A 19841-nucleotide genomic window follows, 5' to 3' on the forward strand; every position below is an offset into this window, starting at 1 on the left:
TCTTATAATATTGGTCCTAAACATCTGCTTTTTTTTGGTTCTCAGCTCTTAATACCGACATTTTTGCTTTGGCAGATCTAGTTACAGGTTAACTACTGAATTTCTATGTCGTAACGGCGGGAGAGATGCGACACACCATATGCGATGAATAGCAAATCTCGAAGTTTATTGAAAGCTTACACATTTTTATATTAGTGTTAATGAAGCTTATGCATATTGCAAAATCTGAGCTCATTATTGGTTAAAGCACACTATGATCAAACACACCTACTTCTATCTCTTAACAATTATTTTGCTTCTATGTGTACATTCTTCTAATTTCTCTACCTTGGGATAGCTACATTTTCTGGCAAGCAATTTTCTCCCCCGTCTTCCCGTTTTAGAGAAGGTCACTGTGACCTTCGTCAGTAATTAGGCACCGGTTGCTCAGTTCCCAGCTTGTTTCTCTTACCCTTATCCATTGGTATCACATCGGAATGTCCTTTCTCAGCTAACCAATTATCCAAAAAGCTCTCTACATCTCCCCTGTTTTTCTGTTGAACAAGCATAGTTTGATTAAATGCAGTAGTTATCATCTTTCGCACCATATTCTGCAAGCATATACAAAAACAAGGCAAGACTAATACTAACAGCAAAACTACAATAGCTACTACAATGCTAACCTTAATAATTGAACGTAACCATGATCCTAAGTTTAAAGATTTGAGCCATCCATCAATACCAAGGCCTGATTCCACCTGTAAGTTCCCAGTTAACCTCCGTAACTCAGAGAGCTGTGAGTGTACAGATCGTGCATGATCAGAGAGATTCATGCAACACATGCCCTCAAATTCATCACAGCCATGGCCTTGTGCAAGTAAGGGAAAATCAATCGCAGCTCTATTTTGAAGCGTTGCATGGCGAATAGAATCTACATCAAGCAAAAGACTGGAAATTGCTAAAGAAGTTACATTTGTTTGTTTAGCAAGCCAACATCCTAACTTATTTAAAATAGCATGAGCACCTGCTGCTGATACTCTTGGAGTTAAGAAAGATGCTGCAACTATGGCTGCTGGGGACCAAAACTTTACATTGTCCTGGCAGTCAGCTGCAAATGCATACCACACAAGTGGAAAAAATATACTGTAGCCAAAATACCACTTTTGAAATGACCAAATAATTTAGATGCCTGATCTGTGTGAAGCCTTTGTTTCAGTGAAGTCTGACGTATCAACAAAGTCTTTCAGCATCTTGGTTAAACACAGGAAACAGAGAAAAATAACTCAGAACTAACTCACCTATAAAATATTAAGAAATACAAATCAGATGATGTGTTTTAGATCGGATATTTGAGACAAATAAGCAGTGTAGAATAACTCATGTGCTTGTGAATCTCCTTATGCAAAGCCAGTGAAGAACTTAACACATGTGAGACAAGCTACAGCTCACACTGGTTATTTTCAGAGGGAAAAAAAAATATAAGAAGTGATGGAGAAGTTACAAGTTGAGTCAGGTGCTTAGAGTATTGCAGGTTTGCTTTAAATTGAACAGGTACAAGAAATATGTTTCTAAGTACAAAGGGACGTTACTGCTGTGGTATGATTTTTTAAACTCATATTCTCTTTCAGATTAAAATGTAAATTAAATGAGAGAATATTTTAAATGACATATTGTGTTCTCACTTGGACAAAGAAAAAGGATAACAACTAAGTACAAAATACTCTTTGTTCGATGTTACAGGAAAAGCTAAGCAACAGTTTTCCTGTAGACTGAAATCATTATTCAAACAATAGAATGAATGTTTTCTAGGCCTCAAACATCAGTGTTTATGCTTTATGTTTTAAAAGTCAGTTGATGCTTAAACAGTAGGGATGAATATATTCTTTTTGGTAATTATTTATCAAAATTGTCCACAATAATAATAATAATAATAATATTAATATTATGGTTGGAAGTCTATTATATATTTTAGTATTTGTTTTGAATGAGAGTTTTGTTGTTTCTGTTGTTTGGAGGGAGCCTTTTTTTTTTTTTTTTTTTGTGCAAACTAACATTCAGGTTAAATTATAATTCTAAATGTTACATGACATCCAGTCCAGTTTTCTAAACATATAAATGTATACAATGAGTAACAGTTGTTTGGATTTTCTTCTTGCATCTGTGTAAGCAGTTATAGCATCCGATAAGGACTTTAGTGATCTTTTTGGGCATTGAATCCAACCCCACTGTCCTATCACGACCTTTTTTGAACAAATCAGCTAAAATTTCAATTTTCTGAAAAAGAGTTTTATGTTGTTGAAGTGGAGGAGATATCCATTCCAAGGCCCATATCTCCCCCGTTTTTCTGTTATGCTAAGTAAGTGCACCCAGTAAAAAATTTTTGTCTACACCAAACTGTCAGCTGTACAGGGAGATCAAAATCACGTCTCTGAACACTGCCTTGTGTAACACAGTCCAATATCTGCTGCAGTGTCTCAGCCTGTTCAGGGGCTATACGAACAGGCTGTGCTGGATCAGTTCCCTTTAACAAAGGTCAAAGTTCATCTAACAGTTCATTGTTCGATTCGCATAGGTGGAAAAAGAATATACAGCATAATAGAACTCTCCCCTACATAGCCAGCGTCCATTATTCTAGATAAAACAAACAATCCCAACACTGTAGCCGAGAAATGTCCTAAAAGCAAAACTCTCACAGATAATCCATCAATAATGAGTGGTCTCTTTACTCCTGTTGGGACTTTTGTGGGTGAATAGTCACCAAAGTCACTGTCTGCTGCTGTTGCTAGGTCTACTCCGAGGCTCCCGGCGGTTGCGGGCTGAAGGCAGGTTTAGCCGAAGTGGTGATAGCTGCTATCTGTGTCCGGGCGCGGAGAGCTGGTGGCCGGGAAGCAGAACTGCGCTGGGCAGCCGCGGGGCGGGCGGACTCACCGGAGCCCGCTTCCGCACGGGGGGCGGAAGGCCCGTCCTGCCGTCCCCCCCTCGGCTCGGGTACGGGGCGGCTGCGGAGCGGTGCTGGCGGCTGCGGAGCGGGAGGCGGCCGCGCTGCAGCTGCTGAGTCGCCCAGGGCCGGGGCTGGCACGAGCGTCTCTGGCGGGGCGGCTGCGGGCTGTGCGCTGCGGCAGGGCGGCGGAGGGTGCGGGTCCGGAGCGGGAGGAGGCGGAGGCGGTGCAGGGTTTAACACCGGGGCAGGCGGCGCGGACGGCACGGCTGGAGTACGCGCGGGGGGGCTGCTGCCCGCGGCAGAAGCCGATAGCTGCAGGGAGCTGCTGTTTAGAGCAGGAGCTTGTATCGGCGGGGACCCAAACCAGTCTCTGCAACTCCTGTTGCTTTCACGGGCTGCACTAGTCTGCTGGGCAGCTCTTTCCTCTGCCTTGTATTTCAAGAATTCAGCATGCACGACTCGCCATAAATTTCCCAACTCTTTCGCGGTCTTATCCTCATCTATGATTGCACGCCACAGCTTATCCCCGAATATACGCCATTCCGACAACTCATGCACTGTATGCGGATTACGAAAAAACCCCTGTGCACACCCATAAGCTAACAACCCAGGAAGCTCTTTCTGTAAATCTATTCCTCTAATCTGACGCCCTCGTAAAAAGTCAGTAAATAAATCATATGCTGCTTGCCTGTCTTTATCCATTTTAACGACGATTGCGCGCTTCTTGCGGCTCTATTCAGGTCCGGCAGCACGTAGCAGCCGGGCACTCCTCTGAGCTCACCCGGGGCACTTGACACCTTCTTTCTTCAGCGGTGTTTTTTGCCGTCCCCAGCCGCGAAAGGACCTGCACTTGACTTTTACGCCTCCGACCATGGCTAGTCCCGAAGGAACACGTCCGGGGTCACCATTTGTCGTAACGGCGGGAGAGATGCGACACACCATATGCGATGAATAGCAAATCTCGAAGTTTATTGAAAGCTTACACATTTTTATATTAGTGTTAATGAAGCTTATGCATATTGCAAAATCTGAGCTCATTATTGGTTAAAGCACACTATGATCAAACACACCTACTTCTATCTCTTAACAATTATTTTGCTTCTATGTGTACATTCTTCTAATTTCTCTACCTTGGGATAGCTACATTTTCTGGCAAGCAATTTTCTCCCCCGTCTTCCCGTTTTAGAGAAGGTCACTGTGACCTTCGTCAGTAATTAGGCACCGGTTGCTCAGTTCCCAGCTTGTTTCTCTTACCCTTATCCATTGGTATCACATCGGAATGTCCTTTCTCAGCTAACCAATTATCCAAAAAGCTCTCTACATTTCTACTAAAGAAAATGCATTGGTATTAAAACCTCACAGGTTATTTCAAATATATTTACCTCTTGGAACAAAAAAGATACAACAGTAGTAAGCAACATTACAGCTACTACTTTCATGCTATCTGGCACTGCCAGGAACTGAAATGGTTCATGCCTTAAACATTGTTATGAAGTTTTGCTCACTATAGCAAAAACTGTTTAAAGAGGCTACAACCGCAGAAGCCTCCCTGAAGAACTCTGGACTGTGAATTAAGCTGCCTAGATAAGATAAAGAGCACACACTATTGTTTAATCACCTCAGGTCTAGGGAAAAGCAAACAAGCCTGAGGGAGAAGAATGTATCCACATGAAAGCCAAACACAGCAGAAATTCTTCCCTGGCTGAGTTTGGGGTGGGGGAGACCACAGCCCCCAGAAGCCAGGTTTACACAGACTTCACCCTGAAATGAGGTGGCGGGGAGGAGGTTTCGGGTGCAGCCTCTGGTCAGAGGCAGTGAGCACCTGTCCTCCCTTACACAAACTGGCTGAGCTGTGGAACCCCCAATCCCACAGATCCATTAAAGACCCCCCTGAAGTGCCCCCTAGAGTAATTCCTGAAGCTTTGCACCACAGGACTGCACATGATGCAACAAACCCAGAGTCCATAGTAAGAGACAATGGCAAATTCCCCCCCCCCCCCCCACCAGGTGCCTGGGTTTTCCTACCTAGTCGGAGCGTATATTAACCCATTGGATTCTATGCTTTTTGGGGGGACCTTCACAACTAAAAAGACCAGCTGGAGAGGATCAATGGAACATTGTTAGGATTCACAGGAGGTGGTATTTTCCTTATTCTGTCTCTGTCACTCTCTTTCTGTCCCCTCACCTATTTTCTGTTGGAATGCTGGGGGACACAAGACAGATGATGGACTTTGGACCTGGTTAACATAAGAGATTTGATAACAGGATGCCTTGGCAAAAGCAAAAGGAACTTTGAAAATTAGATCTAGATTGCAAGAAGATTAAATCCGACAGGTTTACTGGAAAAAGAAAATCTCATTAAACTCTGCAAGCAAGAGATGTTGTAATATGCATAAGTTTGTGTATGTGATTTTAACCTAATCATTGTAGTACACATTACTAGTCTCCCTGAAATAGTATATAGGCGTTTTATCCCACAATAAAATCAGATTCTGATCACTGAATCAGTCTTCCCCGTCTCTCTCCATAACCAACGGGTCACCAGAAACAGAAAGCTTCATATTTTTAAACAAAGAACATTTAATGTATCTACAACTTGGCACTGCTCCAAGAGGTTAGGAAAGCAACTAATTTCAGAATTTGTATGTGCCTGCTGCATAAAGCCCAAGAACAGATATAAATCCAAATTCCTACCTTCTTTTGATGAATATGAAAAAAATTTACAAGGGGGTATTCTCACTTTTTCTAGTCAATACTGGAAAATAGGGAGATGCCCAAGATTAATAGAAAAGTCCCCATTCTGAAGGAGTTTGACCTTTCCAAAATTATTACTTTTTTTTTGTAACTGCAGTTACAAAAACAGGACAAGTTTTAAAAGAATACCATCACTGCAGAAGAGGGTTGAAGAAACGTCTCACCCACTACTGATATTAGCACAATAACCCTGACAACATAGGGGTCTACTTCACTACTGTCACAGAGAATCTCAGTCATAAAAGTTGAGTATTAGCAAGCTACAGATGAAGACAGGAATTCACTGACAAGTCTCCACTCTATTCACTCTTCTCTATACCTGCTGCAAGCCAATGCCATCAAGTCACCTAGATAAGCTTTGTGGTTGTATGAACACACAGGTGTTTTCATGTTCAGGGTAATGGTTTAAATACCTTCCATCTATTTGTCTCTTCAAATTTAACAGTGATACAAGTTATTAGAGATAATGACCACCTGAGAGCTGAAATGGCCTAAGGCTTTAGCAGAAGTCTGCATCATGCAATGTCTATATGACAACAATTTCACAGCTATACCAATACAGCACTCACTGAAATGATCTAAGAAAGCCTGATTCTAATTCAGCTGTGGAAGCAGGTGAGGTCAATAAACAAAGTCACTCATGAGTTGCTCTAGAGGGACCTGGACAAGCTCAAGAAGTGGCCCATGGGATCTCATGAGGTTCAACAAGATCAAGTACAAGGTGCTGCACCCGGGTCACGGCAACCCCCAGTATCAATACAGGCTGAGGAATGAATAGGTTGAGAGCAGCCCTTCTGAGAAGGACTTGGAGGTGAGTGCTGGTGGATGAGAGGCTGGACATGAGCTGGCAATGTGCACTTGCAACTCAGAAAGCCAATCATATCCTGGGCTGCATCCAGAGCAGTGGGATCAGAGAGGTAATTCTGCCTGTCTACTCCACTCTTGTGAGGCCCCACCTGGAGTACTGTGTCCAGCTCTGAGCCCCCCTGTTGGAACTCAGGGCATGGGGAATATTTCCCTGGTTGTCCTGCCAGGTCCTGATTCCCAGGAAAACACTGCTTTTAACCTTCATCCATGGAGAGGGCTTCCAAGACTTTGGGATGAATCAGAATCTAAGAGAGTGTGAAGTAGGCTCCTTCTTCATCTACTCCATTTTCTCCAGTGTTGGTAGCACAGAGTGATTGGTTAGAAAGAGCTACAATGCAGGTGCTGTGTAGCGGACAAATAATTAGATATTGGTAGAAAAGTAGAAATAAAGTACATTTTAGGAGTTAATTGGATGAAACAGCTTTAAAAGACCTTGAAACTATGCATCTTGTGACCTTTTTTGCTGTCTTCTCTGTGTGTGTTAAGTCTGGTGCAGACGGCGCGCAGAACTTCTGATAAGAGAAAAATAAACAGCAACCTGAAGACTGAAAAAAGTCCAGTTTGTCTCTCAATCCTGGCACAGAACATTTATTAAGGGGTCTCTCATGCAGGGGGCCCCAGAGGGGTCTCCCACACCCCCCAAAACAGGAAGGACATTGGCCTGGTGGAGCAAGTCCAGAGGAGGGCCACCAAGATAATGAGAGGGATGGAGCACTTCTATGAAGAAAGGCTGAGAGAATTGGGATTGTTCAGCCTGGAAAAGAGAAGGCTTTAAGGAGACCTTAGAGCAGCCTTCCAGTACCTACAGGGGACTTAGAAGGAGGCTGGAGAGGGACTTTTCACAAAGGCATGTAATGACAGGACAAGGGTGAATGGCTTTAAACTGAAGGAGGGTAGGTTTAAATTAGATATTAGAAAGAAATTGTTTGCTGTGAGGGTGGTGAGACACTGGAACAGTTTGCCCAGAGAGATTGTAGACTTTCCCATCCCTAGAGGTGGATGGAGGTCTGGACAACCTGGTCTAATAGGTGTCCCTGCCCATGGCAGGGGAGTTAGAACTAGATTATCTTTAAGCTCCCATTCAATTCAAACCATTCTAGGATTCCATGATTCTATGAACATTTTTCTTAGTGTAAGCTTCCTCGTATAGAAGAACTCTACTTACACATACATTGCCTGTCTTAATTAATTACACTTTATAATCCATTAACGTTTAAAAGTTAATTGTAGATAAAGATCACAAGTTGCACTGATGCTATTAGGCATCTACATTATTAAGATGATTATTTTGTAGTCTTGTTTGGGACTGTATGAAAATAGATTTTTGTAATAAGTTTCATTTCAGTAATGTTTTATTGATGGTATTCTTGGGAAACCAAAGTCCTCACTGGGTACACAACAAAAGAATACTTCTTTCCAGGAACCAGCTGGACTATCACCCTGTAATGGAATGCCTCAAGGGGAATGGGATACCTGCAAAATGGAAGGCTTTGAAGACACATGGAAACTGGCAAGTGAGGATAAAGCTAGCGAAATCTGATTGCACACAACCTTGAAGCACATCAGAGTGGTTTCAAATGTAGTTTAACCTTTTATTCATTGTCTGTTCTGATCTTTGTGGAGAGGGAAAGACATTTGCAAACACACCTTACAAGTGACACAAGTATTTTTCCATCAGAAAAAATATATTCTGAAACAAGCTTAGATCAGCACAGAACACAAGAACATACTATCAAAAATGTGAAAGTATTTTTTTTAACTCTACATGGTACATTAGGACTTCAGCTAAAATATTTGACATAGCCCACATTCTCCAGTTCTTGATGCTACACATTAAAAATCCCATAATAATATGGAGTAGACCTAGTGTCAAATCTGTAAGAGAGCAACAAAAAACCAGATCTCTAGAAAACATGATGTACAAAGAAAGGCTGAGAGAACTATGCTAATTTTGACAAAAGATGATGGCAAATGGGCATAAATCTATCTCCATAACAACAGTGGACAGAACAGGGAATATAAATCATAGGAAGGGAAAAATTAAATTATATAATGGAAACACTTTCTAAGGATAAAGATGACAACATACTAGAACAGACTTAGGGGGAGTTTATGAAGTGTCCATCCTTTTGGAGGTTCTCAGGAACAAGCAAAACAAACATCAACAGACTGTTATATGTACTATTGATTGTATCCTTAGACAGAAAATAGCTGGAAATCAGACTTTTCAGCCAAAAAATATTTGGTGTCAGATAGCAGTCAAGAGACATTTCTGTAGTAACAGCAAAAAAAGATCGAAAAAGTAGTGCTTGATGTACAGACCCAGGTAAACTGCTGTTCTATCTGCAAGCAACTAGAACAGCAATTGTTGCAGTGTGATGCCATTTCCTGTTTCACCTATCCCAACCCCTCAGATGTGCCAACCTTTCCTTTCCCCTTTTGCCCTCCTGCTAAGAGCTGTCCATCAATCTTAACATTCCAGCAAGGGCGTCGTGTGGTTGGCAGAAGTTCAAAAGATGCCCCTCAGGTCCGGGCTCATTGGCCTGTCCATGCATCTATATCCCTTGAGCCTTCCCCTCCTCCCACCTGGTTGGTGCCTCACCTGTCCCTTCCCCTCCCCCTGTCCCCGGGGCTTAAAAGGACATGAGACCATGCGGTCGGGATTCTATTGGGAGCTGTTACCACATTCAGAGGTCTACCATCCTGCAATAAAGCTCTGGATTAAAACTCTACGATAGAATCCACTCCTTTCTCTTCACCGTTGCCTGAACCTTTTCCACCAGAGGTAAACTGAGTTCCTACTATGCCTGGATTTGTTCCGAGTGCCTAGCTGCAGCATCCAGGCGGCCAAAGGTATCTCTGAGGTGAAACACCACAGCTGCTGCCTTTGGTCCAGCAGCAAAGGTCAGACGAGGCCAGGCACGTCCCACCCGGAAATATTGGGATTAATATTCCATAAGCAATAGTTGCAAAAACAAGATAGTATAGAAAAGCTCCACTGGCAGCTGACAGAAGCCATTGTTAATTGTTTGCTGTAGTTCATAAAAACATGGGAGCAGTCAGTCAGTTAAAAAAAGAAAAGCTCTCCCCAGGGAAAACAAAATTGTGTAAAGAGAAAACCACATCAAGGAATCTGAAAACTCTGATTTCAGATACAAATAGAGAAAAGATGGATGTATTCACAGAATAGGGATAGAATCAGAGATAAAGAGCATTTAGATCTAAAGCAGGCAAGTTTCCTCAGATGCATACAGACCAAGACTAAAGATATAAAAATTACTATCAACAAGAGCAACACCCAAAAAATGAAAATTCAATAAAAAGGTGTGTTCTTAGGGCTGCTAAAAAAGGAAGAGGAAAACGAACCTACTTTAGAAAGTGTCGATCAGGCAGATTTATCCAAACGTGATTATGTTCACTGACCCCTAGACTTAAAAAATCTAGGAAGTTCTGGAAGACGAAATAAAATGTAGGGTAGAGCAACAAGGAGAAGCAGGTTGGTTTGCTATGGTAATGAGTGCCTCCACTGAAGAAGCAAAGCCACTCTAATGATATATGATCCAAATCCCATAGAAAGAAAAATCACAAAGATTGAGTCAACATCCAGCCCTAAGGCACAAAGTTCTATACTCAGGTCTTTTTAATTTTTTTATTCTGAAATAGATTTTGTCTTTCTTTTCCTTTATTATGCCCTTTTCCATCTTTCCTTCCTGAGTAATCCCGTCAGAGAGTACAAAAGGTAAAGAAAGAAAAGAACAAGAGGACTCAGTTAAAAATCTCAGTCTACCTGGAAGAAAATCTGTCATCTTAGTATAAGAGCACACCTCGTATACATTTTGAAATACTATAATATCACTGCTTCCTTTATTTATTGCCATAAGTAGCAAAAAGAAAAACAGTATTAATATTCCAATTCTCACTGCCCAACTTCACCTCGTGTTTGAAACATATGGCACTTTTTAGAATTCAGTCAGGCAAATGGCCAGAATTAGTAACTATCCTAGAATTTTGGAGTACTTGATCTTAGATTTCATATAAAACTTAAATATCTGTGAGATTTATGAGTGATTAGTCCCACCTTCTACAGTGAATCCAGTTGTTTAAAGATTAATAATCCAACAATGACTATAAAAAGCTGTGGATTACTATGAAGTGGAATTCACTTGTTTCAATGCTGACTGCTCATTTTATGTTTTTCAATGACATGGTTCAGTCACAGTAATAAGATTACCAGATTAACAGGCAAAATTATGCAGATTTGAAAAAAAATACAGAAGAGTTTTAAAATTCACATCCCCTTAATTATGATAAAAATATGTTAATCTCATCAAAGCACCTAAATCTTTGGAATTTCATCAGTCTCAGAGTATTTATTAGGTGCTCATCACACTGGACAAGGCAGAAGAGACAAATGTCATGGCATTTGTACATTTGGTTCATTCAGCATTTCTCCAGTCAAAACATAGCACCTGAATGAGAGCATAATGAACCCTACAAAGACTGTAGAGCATTTTTGGTGTACAAAGGACAGTTGTAATATGGACTGATTTTTCAGCTAATTTAATTTACACTATTTTTTAAAACAGACTAAAATTATATTGTCTCCACTATAAACTAAAAAGATTTTAAACCATATAAAACTGTTATTATAAAGCAAATGGATATTACACTTCTTAAACTCAGTCTATTAACACTGATTGTGAATTATACTTTTTAATATATAAGCTGATTTTTAAAACAATAAAATTATTTCTAGATTAATAAATGGTCAAAGCTCATTTTACAAAAACAGGGATATTTAAAACAGAAAACTGCACTATACCATAACCAATCTGCATTGGGTAATCCTCTTCCTTTTTTCCTATGGAAATTTCTATGAAATAATCAAATACATTTAAAACTGAAGCTAACAAAAAGATTTCATTTCAACATTTGACTTCTGAATTTTAAAAAAATTCTCATTACAGATATTGCAAAAGCAAGAGTAGCAAGTATGTATCATCAAGTTCAAATATGCACTTTGCCTTTTCTTTAAATGAAAATACTTACACATCCACAAATAGTACATAATCTTTACTGTCTTCTGGAATTCTACAGGAATGTCTACAGAAAAGTCCTGGTAGAAACACGGACCTACTGGAAAATTCTCAGGAAGAGGTGGCCAGTTATTTTTTCTACCTGCAAATCAGAAAGAAAAAAAAGGTTATTTATAATAAAGTTTAATCTCTGTATACCAGAAAGAGATGCATTTGGACTTGTTCAAATTGTTTTATACATAAATTTCACAAGTGTATAGATAACTTGGGCTACCAAAACCCCAAAGTTTTATTAGCAATCCTCACACAATACTAAAAATAAACTTCAGAAATAAAATACAATGAAGTACAAGACAGATCAAGGAAAGTACAATATTTTATCTATGTAAAAGACTAATCAGGCATCTGACAGTTCCTATAAAGTCATGAGAAAAGAGAATTCTTCACAAAACAATTTCTCAGAGTTCCTTGAGTTTTAAATGCGCATTTCTTTAAGTCCCACCATACTCTCATACTTTGTAGAACACAAAGACTGGGGACTGAAAAACATTCTTCATTCTCAGAATGCTGATATTTGTAATACCTGGATGTCTCTAACACTTTGAACCAGTTTCTAATACACTTTACAGTCAAAGCTTTACTTAAAAGCCCATAAGCCTGAAGAAAAGCAGCTATTTAAATGGTGTAAACTACTTCTTTTTGTTACAAGAAGATTCCCTACAGCATCAATATATTTTGATATAGTTGTGTGACAGAGTGAGGATACCACAAAGGTCAACACAATATCAGACACTTGGATTTCCTGTATGCTAATCTGCTCACAGACTAGAGTATACATTCTGCAGAACACAAATAAATACAAGCATAGACTCAGAGATTCAACTGAGATAACTACAAAAAACCTTTACCATAGCATTTCAAATTCTGTGTGCAAGAGATACAATAATTACGATATTAAAAAAGTGGAGCTGAATTAGAGACTAACCTAAACAAAGCTTTATTTAAAATTCTGACTAGGTTTTGCTTGCAATTGCTATCTTCAATCATGCCTTTACTAGCAGTTTATCTGTATTGGGTGGGGCTGAGCTGGAGTTCATTTTCCCATAGCAGCCCTCCCAGTGCTGTGCTTTGCATTGGGAACTGGAAATGTGTTGAGAACACACTTGTGTTTTGGTTACTGCTGGCACAGTATCAGCGCTGTCTCTCCAATATTCTTCCCCCAGTCAGTAGGCTGGGGGGTGGGCAAGATCCTGGCCGGGGAAACAACCAGGCCAGCTGATCCAAAATAACCAAAGGGATATTCCATACCATATGAGATCATCTCAGATATAAAAGCTAAGGAAAGGAAGAGGAAGATGGGGTATTTGTTGTTTGCAGTGTTTGCCTTCTGGAGCAACTGCTATGCATGCTGAAGTCCTGCTTCCTGGGAAGTGGCTGAACATCGTTCACTGATGGGAAGTAGAGAATTAACCTCTTTTTTTTTTCACTTTGCTTGTGCACATGCAAACTTGTGCTTTTGCTTTAGTAAAAATACTTATTTCAACGTACAAGTTGTTTTCCATCTTATTTTCTCTCCCCTATCCAGTTGGGGAGTGGTAGAGCAGTTTGGTGGGCACCTGGCAGCCAGCCAAGGTCAACCCACCACATAAGAACAGAAAACTTGCAAAAATTACACACTTGCATTATTTCTTTTGTCATTCAGAAAAGATGAAGCTGGTAGTTCTGTCCAAACAGGTACAAGGCACTAATTATCTGTTAAATTTTCTGCCACTTCCACTGACCATTTGTGGTGGTTCTATATGGCTTGTTTTTTGGTGAGGAGGGAGGAAGCTAGCCACAGAAGTGATTTTCTGTGAGAAGCTGCTGGGGACTTCCTCCATGCCTGACAGAACTAGTCGCTGGCTGGCTCTGAGTGAAATGGAGGTTTTTGGAGTTCACTTGAGTTAGCAATATGAATTAAGCATTTAAATTTTAGGTTGTAGAATTATGTGTTGAATTTTAGCCTTTTACTTAAGAAACCTGTGGGAACTCAGCACATCACTCCGGATGTCCAGAGTTACTGAGAGAACCCTTGGGGGGGGGGGGGGGGGGGGGGCTTGGAAATCCTGGAATGTTGCCAGGAGTGTCTGGTGGCTTGATTTTGATCCTTCTAAGGAAGTGACACCTGTTTGAGGACGTGAGAATCGCTTGGGAGTGAAGGGTGGAAGACACATTTATAGGGTGAAATATAGATTTTGGGGTTTTTGGTACAGGGGGGTTATGGAGACAAGATGGAGGGATCAGGGCATGTCTCGTCCTTCTTCTTTCTTCTTCTTGTCTTCCATTTTCTGTGGTGATGTTGGCACTTGGGGATTAGTTCATGGTAAAGGTGCACTTGCTAATGTGGGTGAAAGGTATTGGGAAATAAAGGTAAATATCATGTACGTAGTTTTTAGTATAAAAAGACACGACCGCCCCGTGGGTGGTCAGAGTGCCTTTGGCTGCCTTGCAGGTCAGACCTCTGTTGGGCAGACAGAAAATTCTGTAGATAAGAAATAATAAACAATCTGAAGATCGAAAAACCGAAGAGTCCAGACTTGTCTTTTGAAGCGCGGGCCGCCCAAGAACCACCATACCCGTGTCCGGGCAGAGACAGACAGCCGAACCGGACAGAAACCTCTGCCATAGTACAAAGGACATAGGAAAATGCAAATTTCTGAAGCTTCTTGCATAAAGAACAAAACCGGGGGAAGACCAAGGAATGCAAGAATCCCAGATAAAGAGGCTCCTCTGTCTCCAAGCTCATCAAGACTGAGACAGACGTACTCAGATAAGCACCAAGGGACCAAAGCGCGTGCATAAAGGAGAAAAGTTCAAAAGTTCAATCATGAGGAAGACCACAATCTTCGGCCTCAGAGACCACCAAAGACCCCCGTGCTAACACCACAGCAAGCAACGCATGCCCAGAAGGGTGTGGATCTAATTACCATGCGAGGCGAGGACAGGCAGGGCCAGGGGTTGAATATGTATGAAAAGGTTGTGTAATGTAATGCATATGGAACATCTTCATGAATAAAGATGTGGGTCAGACCAGGACTCAGGGCACAAGCTTTCATGAGAGCTATCTCGCTTGTGCCGGGCGCTGACATACATGAGATGAAGGACTACATTTTGTTTGTCACGAAAAAGAGACCAGTGTGTTACAAGAGTTGTCTGCTGACTATTTCTGTACTACTTCATGAGATATGAGCTACAAGGATAGCAGGGAAGGGGTTGCAGGAGCCCACACATAGTCCCACCCAGCAAATGGTACAAACAGATAACTCACAGAAATAACGACCAGGGAAAGGCTGGGGAAAGGACAGGGGCAGATTAACACCCAGCAGGGAAACCTTTCCCGCTGACAAATGGTACAAGCAGATAACTCACAGAGATAACGACCAGGGAAAAGCTGGGGAAGGGGCAGGGGCAGATAAACAGTCTGCAAGGCAGGATATTTGCTTGCTTAAGCTTGATAGGGCACAGTTTGCAAGGCAGGACATTTGCTTGCTTAAGCTTGATAGGGCACATATTGCGTTAATCATAAGATTTTGGTAATTTTCCACGGAGAAGTCACCAAATAAAGACATAGGGTGAAGAAGACGCAGCTGAGGAAGACTCCGCAGCCTTTTATCACCGACCACCAGGAGACAGAAGGATGACCCTCTAGCAACAACCAGCGCAGGCGCAGAGAACTCCGAGATAACATGGACTCCTGAAGGATGGAGAGGATAAAAGGACTGAATCAGAAACTAGTTGGTGCGGCAGTAGGTGGAGCAGAGACTCCCCTGTCGCCCAGCACTGAGCCTTTGCTTACGTAGTATAACTGCTTCAATAATTAATAAATTCTTTGATTGGAAATTGCTCGTTTTGAGTCAATTTTATAACAATTTGGTGCCGTGACTCGGATGAGAGTTTGGATCGGGTAAGATCTCCCCAGAGTGGGGGGCGCCTCATCCAGTGCTTTCCGGGTGGCCCCTCTGGGAGAACCTCCGCCACTCTCACCGACGACCCTAAAATATATACTAGTAAGCAAACGGGACAAATTATACCGGTGAACCCCTTAATAATCTGTGCACGGAGTCCGGACGAAGACGCAGGACGCGTAAGTATAAAAGGGAATCCGTTCGGGCGGGGTTGGGATCCCGGAGTGTGGCGGTGGACAAGTGTGAATGAGAGGAGGGCCGGCAGCCGGACTCTCCAAGTGAGTGCGGACCCTTGAGTAGTGCGGTTCCCGTAGACCCGCGAGGGCTCGGGCCACGAAAAAGGGGAAGTGAAAGGAATTTGAGAGTGAAAGAAGGCACTCCGGACGAATGGGGCAGGGGAAAAGCAAGACCCCAACCCAAGTCAAACTCCCCCCCATTCCAAGGGACAGTCCCCTAGGATTTATGCTTAGTAATTGGAAGCATTACCCGGGGACCGAGACTAAGGATAGGGCCAGAATGATACATTATTGCATGGAAGTATGGGGTGGGAAAGAGATTTCCAAAAAAGTTTTTTGGCCCATGTTTGGATCATCTGAAGACTGGGTTCGACAGGACTTGAACCTATGGGTAAATTCTAAAGAGCCCTTCTCTCAAGAGGAGAGTGATTATGCCAAAATATGGGTAGCAAGACCTGAAGTGTATGTTTTCCAATTAAGAGAAGGGAAAGGGGATCCGGACAAAAAGGGGAAGAGGGACAATCATTTGGGCGACTTAATTATAGCACCACCCCCATATGTCCCACCGCTAGCACCCAATGCCCCACCACCTCCACAACCACCTGCACCGAACAATGATGAAGAGGGTAACCAAGGGGAGGTTAACCAAACCGGTTACCAAGGCCCGATTACAAGGAGCCGCAGTAGGGTTGAGACGGGGCTATTCCCTCTACGGGAGATGCCTATGGGTGGACCACAGGCGGGTATAGGATTTATTACTGTCCCCTTGAGTTCGGCAGATGTACGAGACTTTAAGAAGGACATGGGACATTTATTAGAGGACCCTTTTGGGGTAGCCGAGAGGGTCAACCAGTTCTTAGGACCAAACATCTATACCTGGGAAGAAATGCAGTCCATTTTGGGCATTCTGTTCTCTACTGAAGAACGGAATATGATAAGAAGGGAAGGAATGCGTATTTGGGACACGCAGCATGTCCAAGGCCTGGCTGCGGACACTAAATGGCCCCTACAGAACCCCCATTGGGACCACCAAAATGCGGCACATAGAACACATATGCAGGATTTAAGGACCATAATTATTCAGGGGATTAGGGACTCAGTCCCGAGGGGGCAAAATATAGATCAGGCATTCAATGATAGGCAAAAGAAGGACGAGTCGCCTACGGAATGGCTCGAGAGATTACGGCGGAACTTACGATTGTACTCCGGAATGGACCCCGATAGCCAAACTTTACAGTCAATGCTGAAAGTCCATTTCGTTTTAAAATCGTGGGACGACATAAAGAAGAAAATCCAGAAGTTAGAGGACTGGCAGGACAGGGGGCTGGATGAACTGCTTAGGGAGGCACAGAAAGTATATGTCCGTAGGGACGACGAAAGAGACCGCAGACAAGTAAGGTTGATGGTCGCAGCAACAGGTGGGGGGAGGTACCAAAGAGAAGGGCGAAAGGGAGGTTCGAATGAACAAAAAGAGAAAAGTATAGGGGAGTCAGAAGGGGTGAAGGTGTGTTTTTATTGCGGAAAAAAAAGGGCATTTTAAGCGAGAATGTAGAGTCCGAATCAGAGACGAGAAGCAGTTCCAAATGGACTAGGGGGGTCAGGGGCTCTATTTGGTGGGGACCCGGAAAAATCATAAAGAGCCCTTGATAAAACTTAAAGTGGGTCCCCACAACCAAGAAATGGAATTCTTGGTAGATACGGGGGCAGAAAGATCCACGGTACAGAACCTACCAAAAGGATGTACCATCTCTAAAGAAACTGCCACTGTCATAGGGGCGAAAGGGGAACCTTTTGAAGTACAAATCATAAAAAATGTGACTATAGAATCAGGATCCAAAATAGGGATGGGAAATCTATTATTGGTACCCGAGTCAGATTATAATCTGCTCGGGCGAGACATGATTATAGAATTAGGGATTAGTATAGGTGTAGATAATAAGGAATTAAAAATTAAATTATGCCCTTTAAGGGTAGAAGATGAAAAGCAAATTAACCCCGAAGTCTGGTACACGCCTGAGAGCGTGGGACAGCTAAAAATCACTCCATTTTCGGTAACTATCAAAAATCCGGATGTCCCCGTCCGAATTAAGCAATACCCATTATCCCCAGAAGAGAGACGAGGATTAAAACCAGAAATAGAAAGGTTGTTGAATAATGGATTGTTAGAACCCTGTATGTCTCCCTTCAATACTCCCATCCTACCAGTTAAAAAGCCAAATGGCACCTATCGATTGGTGCATGATTTAAGGGAAATAAACAAGCGAACTGTAGCCCGGTTCCCGGTGGTGGCAAATCCTTATACCCTCTTGACTAAACTGGGGCCTGAGAATTTATGGTACAGTGTTATAGATCTCAAAGATGCCTTTTGGGCATGCCCTTTGGCTAAAGAAAGCCGGGATTATTTTGCATTTGAATGGGAAGACCCCGATACGGGAAGGAGACAACAATTAAGATGGACGGTACTCCCTCAGGGATTCACTGAGTCTCCTAATCTCTTCGGGCAGGCTTTAGAGCAAATTTTACAGGATTACCAAGTGGGGCCAGGGGTTACATTAATCCAATACGTAGATGATCTACTCCTGGCGGGGCAGCAGGAAGAGAATGTACGGAAAGAAAGTATTAAGTTATTGAACTTTTTAGGATTAAAGGGATTGAAAGTCTCCAAGGCAAAACTACAATTTGTCGAAGAAGAAGTAAAATACCTAGGCCATTATCTAAAGAAAGGAGAGAAGAGAATAGACCCCGAACGAATACAGGCGATTTTAGCATTACCAATTCCAAGAAATAAGAGACAAATCAGGCAAATACTTGGACTAACTGGTTATTGTCGTCAATGGATTGAAAACTACAGTAGTAAGGCGACTTTCTTGTATCAGAAACTTACTCAAGAGGGACTCCTAAAATGGGATCAGGAGGACACCGAAAGGCTGCAAGAGCTTAAAGAAAGCCTAATCCATGCCCCGGTATTAAGTTTACCTAATACTAATAGACCCTTCTTTTTGTTCATAAACGTAGACAAGGGGGTCGCATATGGGGTCCTTACTCAAGAATGGGCAGAGAAAAGGAAACCGGTGGCTTATCTATCAAAGATCTTGGACCCAGTAAGCAGAGGATGGCCTACGTGCTTACAAGCAATTGTAGGATGTGCTCTTTTGGTAGAAGAAGCCCGGAAAATTACATTTAATAGCAGCCTGAAAGTGCTGTCCCCCCATAACATACGGGGAGTCTTACAGCAAAAGGCTGAAAAATGGATCTCAGACGCAAGGCTTCTAAAATATGAAGGAATATTAATTGAGGCTCCAAATTTAACTCTAGAAACTACTAATATCCAAAATCCAGCTTCCTTCTTATATGGAGGACCAGAAGAAGCACTAACACATGATTGTATAGTGACTATAGAAGAACAGACAAAAATCAGACCAGATTTGGAAGAAGAGGAATTGGAAAAAGGAGAAAGACTGTTTGTGGATGGATCCTCCAGAGTAGTTGAGGGAAGGAGAAAATCAGGATATGCTATCATAAGGGGACCCAACCTGGAAGTGATAGAATCGGGACCCTTTAGTGGATCCTGGTCCGCCCAAGCATGTGAACTATATGCTGTACTACGAGCCCTGGAATGGTTAACAGGAAAAGATGGGACTATTTTTACGGACTCGAAATATAGCTATGGGGTAGTCCATACATTTGGCAAAATATGGGAGGAAAGAGGACTAATAAATTCACAAGGGAAAGATTTAGTTCACCGTAAATTAATATTAGATGTGCTCAGTGCCCTACGAAAACCCCGAAAAATAGCTATAGTTCACCTGAAAGGTCACCAGAAAGGACTGGATTTGAGAAGTAGGGGAAATAATGCAGCTGACCAGGAGGCTAAACGGGCTGCCCTGAGACGCCTCACTTTGCAGGAAAACATAGAACACTCCCAAACGCCAGAACCTGACCCCGACATCAAGTTTAATAAAGAGGAAGAGAATAAAATACAAAAACTAGGAGCTAAAAGGGATGCACAAGGAGCATGGAAATTAGCAGATGGCAGAGAAATAATACCCAGAGCATTGGCACATAGATTACTGACTAAGATACA

The 19841-nt window shown here is 42.2% G+C and overlaps 1 protein-coding gene across 1 annotated transcript in view; it reads right to left on the bottom strand.

The window, feature by feature from the left end:
• Window positions 1–19841, bottom strand: part of LOC129132409 (secretory carrier-associated membrane protein 1-like) — a 98249-nt gene that overhangs the window by 17000 nt on the left and 61408 nt on the right. Inside the window, exon 5 of the mRNA XM_054651472.1 lies at window positions 11591–11719. Coding sequence (XP_054507447.1) covers window positions 11591–11719 — 129 coding nt within the window. The remainder of the gene's footprint in view (window positions 1–11590; window positions 11720–19841) is intronic.

Source organism: Agelaius phoeniceus, chromosome W (genome assembly GCF_051311805.1).
Source record: "Agelaius phoeniceus isolate bAgePho1 chromosome W, bAgePho1.hap1, whole genome shotgun sequence".
Classification (NCBI taxonomy): domain Eukaryota; kingdom Metazoa; phylum Chordata; class Aves; order Passeriformes; family Icteridae; genus Agelaius; species Agelaius phoeniceus.